The sequence below is a fragment of the Chrysochloris asiatica genome, unplaced genomic scaffold (assembly GCF_000296735.1).
Source record: "Chrysochloris asiatica unplaced genomic scaffold, ChrAsi1.0 scaffold00005, whole genome shotgun sequence".
In the NCBI taxonomy this organism is placed as follows: Eukaryota; Metazoa; Chordata; class Mammalia; order Afrosoricida; family Chrysochloridae; genus Chrysochloris; species Chrysochloris asiatica.
Window position 1 is genome coordinate 865,689 of NW_006408523.1, and position 5,811 is coordinate 871,499.

General features: G+C 51.9%; 1 protein-coding gene across 1 annotated transcript in view; it reads right to left on the reverse strand.

Annotated features, from left to right (window-relative positions):
• Positions 1-726: 726 nt before the first annotated feature.
• Positions 727-5,811, reverse strand: part of LOC102818051 (probable phospholipid-transporting ATPase IB-like) — a 208,832-nt gene continuing 203,747 nt past the window's right edge. Inside the window, exons 36-40 of the mRNA XM_006832037.1 lie at positions 4,167-4,259; positions 3,166-3,437; positions 2,305-2,364; positions 1,242-1,435; positions 727-983 (exon numbers count right to left, since the gene is read on the reverse strand). Of these exons, the coding sequence (XP_006832100.1) occupies positions 727-983; positions 1,242-1,435; positions 2,305-2,364; positions 3,166-3,437; positions 4,167-4,259 (876 nt within the window). The remainder of the gene's footprint in view (positions 984-1,241; positions 1,436-2,304; positions 2,365-3,165; positions 3,438-4,166; positions 4,260-5,811) is intronic.

Sequence of the window (5,811 nt, forward strand, 5' to 3'; positions counted from 1 at the left end):
CACCCCCACCAGTAACCAACAAAGAATAATTTTTTTTCCTTTTTAGTATGGGTATCTTTTCTTAAGCTTTTACAATAATGGTCATGTACAATATTTGCCCTTTTTGTGACTAATTTCACTCAGCATAATGTCTTCAAGGTTCATCCATGTTATGAGATGTTTTGCAGCTTCATTTATATTCTTCAAGGTAGCATATTATTCTATTGTGTATATGTACCAAAGTTTGTTTATCTATTCTTCCATTGATGGGCTGTCTCCATCTTTTTGCAATTGTGAATAGTGCTGTGATGAACACTGGTGTGGATATATATCTACTCATGTTCTGGCTCATATTTCTTGTGGATATATACCCAATAGAGGAATTGCTGGATCATAATGTATTTCTGTTTACAACTTTCTGAAGAAGCACCAAAATTGTTTTCCAGAGTGGTTGAACCATTTTACATGCGTAGACAATGGAAGCCAAGGCATGTTCTCAGGGACCTGGGAAAGCGAGGGGGCAGTAGGAGCTTCATGGTTACCAAGTGTCTGAGTGGGGGTGGGGGTGGAGCGTGCTCTGGCACCAGACTGTGCTCATGGCACACAACATCGTGAAGGTATAGGAAGCTACAGAGTCACACACCTCCAAATGGTCAATCAACACGCAAAACTTTATTTTACATCAAATCTAAAACTGAAATTGGATTAAACTATAAAGCCAAAAAAAAAGTAAACAGTTGACTACAATCACAAAGGTGGTCTCTCTGGGGAGGTAGGAAGGTTCGGGGTGGAGCTGACCACAGCCCAGGCGGATGCTGGAGGAGGTACTGAGGCTGGCTCGGCCTCTAGAGCAGGTTCTGGAGGGGAGGCTCCGGGTGGATCTAGAGCAGAAGCAAGTTCTCCCTCAGGGGCTGGGGCTGCTGATGGAGAAGCTGGGGTGAGACCAGGCTCTCCCTCGGGAGGTGGTCCTACAGCTGGTCCTGGAGGTGGGGCTGGACCATGAGCTGGTTGGAGAGCAGATGGAGCTGCAAGAGGAGAGGAGATGCCCGACATTTCTTCTTTTCTTGTGTCTTTCCAAAGATGAATCCTTTCCCTGCCATTAAGAGAGGCCCAAACCAGGCACCCCTCTCCAGAAACCCCACAAAGGACCCCAAAGGAGGGGGCTAGTTCTGCCGAAAGCCAGCCTCTAGAGGTCCCTCCTGTGGGACCCAGCCCCATGGTCCTGCACACCTAAGCCCATGCCCACACCCCATCCTCCTCACCCTCAGGCTCTATCTTCACGGACTCTGGGGGTTCCAGCTGGACAAGGAGCAGGTGGGCTCTGCGCTCCAGGTCTGAGCCTGACATGTTCATCTGAGCGTAGGCCGTCAGCACCTTGAGGGGGAGCAGATCCTGGGGCTGATGGAAATCCTCCGGATGGTCTTTAAGCCAGGTGCCCAGGATGAAGGTCATGGCCCTGAGGGTGGGAGGGAAGACAGCAGGGTCAGGGGCCTGGCCTTCCTTCTATAGGACCCTCCCATAGCCCCCCTGCAAGAGCTCAGCCGCTGTGCCCACCCTGACCTTCCTGAGGCCAGCCTCACCCCCACTCCTGCCCACTCTGGCTGTCCTGGCAGTGGACACTTGGTCACCCTGCAGGGCCTAACAGAAAGCCTAGACCCATCAGTGGTCAGACCACCTCCCTTCTTCAGGGACCCTGACACCCTTCCCTGCTGTCTTTTGGCCCCTCACACCTGAAAGAAACTCCCTGAAGGCAGGGAGAGCTGTGTCTGTGTTCCCTGTCCCACCTGGCACACAGTAGGTGCTCCGTGAATACCTGCTGGCAGAGGGACAAATTAGGTCCATCTTCCTGCACCAACCTGCCCAGGGCCTTGGGCCCCTCAACCTGGAGCTTGTTTATTTACCAACTTTCTGTCTCATTCTCTCTGTGTGTGGGAGGGTCTCTTCTTCCCTCTAACACTGTTCTCAGGAATGCTGGGACCCATTCCTCTAGCCCCACATGCAGCTGAGCCCTTAAGACTGGGGTTCAGCAGTCAGGAGCTCGGCTCTCTTCACACAACCCCGGGGTTGGGGTCTCCTGGGGCAGACTCTAGCTTCTAGGCTACTACTCTGTATTCCCAAACACACTGGGGCAACACCCCTAGCTCTCTGTGACTGCTTCCTATTTAGGAGAACCCCAGAATTCATGTCTCTAGGGGAATCTGAGTGTGCGAACCCAGGGCTCTAGCTAGTCCCTCCCCAAAGATAGCCTCCCACCAATCCCACACCTCTCCACCCTTCTGTGCAGACAGGAGCCCCTCCATCTTGACCCAGAGTCCACTTACTTACTCTTTGAGCTGGTCCTGGGGTCCACCACCCTCATCAGAACAGGGGAGGACACAACCATACCTAGAGGAAGAGGGGAGGACATCACCTGGGATGCACTGTGGACACTCCCTGCTGACCATGTCCAGGGTTCCTGTCTGCCTCCCCGACTAGACTGGGACCAGGAGGGTGGGGATGGGGTCTACTGTGTTGATTGAAGGAGACTCAGAGCCTAGAACAGCCTCTGCCCAGAGTAGGAGCTTCCTGCATATTTGTTGACTGAATAATCTCAACCAGCACCTTTCCTGATACCTCACTGTATTCAGCCCGCAGGGATCCTTCTGGTTACACCAAGGTTGGGACCTACTACATGGAATCTCATACCCATTTTACAGATGAAGAAATGTCTGTGCTCAAGGTCATGAGGTCACGGAGGAATGAGACAGGGAGAGGATCCATTGGCACACCCCCAGTCCCTTCAGCAAGCAGCTCTGGGAGCACAGTGGTGATGAATCAAACTGCTAATCTCAAGGTCAGCACTTTGAAACTACCAGCCATTCCATGGGAGAAAGATGAGGCTTTCTGCTCCCATAAAGATATACAGCCTTGGAAACCCAATGCAGGGTCGCTATGGGTCAGAATTGACTCAACAGCACTTAACAACAACAACAACAACAGTCCCTTCAGCAGCATCCTCCATTGAGCCAGGCTGTGGGTGAGCACTGTCCTTGGATGATTCTCACAATATGCTGGGAGGGGTCCACTTACCTCCCCTCTTTTCAAAGGAGCAAACTGAGTCCCAGAGAGGGGATGGGGCATTCCCATGATACACAGCTAATAATAGGTGGCCGAGTCACCATTGGATGTGGGGGGCAGGGCACTCACCTATGGAAGAGAAGGTCCAGGACCTGCTGGGGGGTGGCAGATGCTCTGTAGGTCCCCAGGAAAGTGTAGATGTAGGAGAGCTCACCCCGCAAGAAGGCGGGCACCAGGCCCTCCACCCTCTTCCGCAGCGAGCCTGACTCATGCAGGGCTACAGCCGATCCAACGTCACACTGGAATGACACAGAAGAGGGACATGCATCCGAGGCAGCACCATGGACCACCAGACAGGTCTGAGGCTGGAGCTCGGACGGGGACTGCAGCTCTTCAGTGACCTGTGTCAGGAGATGAGACAACTCTCTAGCAGAAATTGGGTCTCATCTTTCAAAGCAGAATTTGAGGATGGTGGATGATTAAAAATATGGGGAACCTCAAATCTCAAATTTCCCTCCTGGGTGGGGATTAGGACATGAGGAAACAAATAAGATGTTCCCCCCTGTGCTGCTGAGATGGCAGCAGAAAGGACACACATCTAGGCCCACCGGCAGTGAGAAACTCAATAGATTCGGAATGTGGCCTCCCTTCTGGAATATGCTGTAGCTGGGTGGTCAGGACCTGATGTGGAGGAGCCCTGGTTTTATTCATCAGAGTGTAAGGTGAAGACTAAGTTATATTATGGCACAAACCCTGGCCCTTCTGCATGTGAGGATGCATGAGGCTGGGAGGAGGGGAGGGGTACTGCTCCAGGGGACCTGTGAGGCTGGGAGTTCAAACCACCAACAGTACAAAATACAAGATTCATCACTGCCTCACAGGAGGAGAAGGCAGTATGAAAAGCTTCTTTCCCATATCCCTTCACATGTGGGAAAGGGGACTGAACCTGTCTGGGTGGACAGTGGGGTGGGGAGGGGGGAAGGGGTGGTGGCAGAATTCCTTTGGAAAGAAGGGGTCACTCAAGAGGGACATCCCTATGGGAGTATCATCAGACAGGTGCCTGTGTCCCAGGGCCCCTTGAAGCCCCCTTGGGGTCCTGAATGTGGAGACCCTGTTCCACCTGCACTCACCCCACGTCTGCCCTGGTCCTTCCTGTCCCCTTTGTCACAGAAGGAGGAGATGATGGTACTGTACTTCTTCCTGTCCATCTCCTTCAGGGAGCCCTGCAGAGACAGTGCCCAGCAGTGGGTGTAGGAGGCATCTAGGACCCACTCAGGGGCCTCTTCCTCCCCTTGCTACCCTTCACAGGGTGAACATGGAGCTCCGAGAAGGCCCAGGTGAAAGTGCCCTCTCAGCTCTGACAGTCCCTTCCCCAAAGTTCTGGGTCTCAACAGGAACCTCTGGGAAGGAACTTAGGTCCCTGTGTCCTATGTGACTACTTTTTAGAGCAAACACATGAACCAACGTCTTACGTGTGCCACCTCACCCTCTACTCTAGCTCACATGATGCTCTACCTGATGGGTGATGACCATATATACCTGGTCAGACCACAATGCAGTGATGGAGAGTTGTCCTGGGGATGGAGCCGGGAGAGCCCTCAAGAAGTGCTGCTGGTTAAACAGCATCTTCATCCTCATCATCACCTCCATCCCACTGTGTTTTTCTAGATCACATGATCCACACACTTCTCACCCCAAATGAGCCCTGTCTTGTTCTGACAACTTTCAGCCTTAGCAGTTCTTGCTCTTTTATCCTCTCTGTCCCTCCCCACCCAAAGACTCTTATGGCCTAGGGATGGGTCTGGGGATGTCCAGCGGTGGGCTGACCTGACTCAGCCTGACCTGGGTCTTTGGGAATACTGGCAGCCAGAGCCTTCGTGGATGAGGACTAAGCCATCTTCTCACCCTATTTGGAAGGGCCCAACTTCCGAATTTCCCGAGACAGTGGGAAAACATGCTGTTTGAACAAGTGTCTCCACACAAATGAGCAGGCTAAGGCTGTGTCTAGAATGTTCTGAGTTCCAAGTTCTGTTGACCACCATTACCAAGGAAGCGAGGTCACATCCTGGGTCCCTGAACCCTCTCCTCAGATAAGACCTCCACAGAGGTCCCTCTAGGATGCTCCATGTCCACCTCTCCCATGCTATTTCCATAAGCGTAGGCAGTGACACTAACCCTGCCCTCCATACAGAACCCCGGGAGGTCCTGGGTGCAACCAGGGTCCCAAGTAAGTAGACAAAACTGAGTTGATCAATTTCTTCTCTTGCTATAGGCCGGTTCAACTTTTCTACTTCAGTCTGGGTTAGTTTATTTAGGTAGGTCATATGTTTCTAGAAATGTATCTAATTCGCCTACATTTTCAAATTTGTCGGAGCACAGTTCTTTGTTGTATTCCTTTAGTATCCTTTTAAAATCTATTGGTTCTGGGAGAACAAACAAGATGGCAGATCAGGTGGAAGTGTAGAAAAGGAGCTCTGCCAACAACAACACAGAATACCCGACTAAGCAGGCTCAGGGGATGGTCCCAGAACTTTGAACCACATATAAAGGAATACTTAGAAGGTTGGAAGGCTCACAGCTGGGGGAATTTGTGGCAGAAGCAAGAAATCTATTGCTTTCTAGTCCAGGACGCTCGGCTGCTCCAGGAGCCGCCATCTTGAGTGAGACCACATGGGAAAAGGATCGGAGCGGCCACAGACGCCTGGCAGAACCGCTGAGATAAAGGTGTGGACATTCTTCTCTTTTGGTATCTGTTCATTGGTCCCTTGCTGTCTG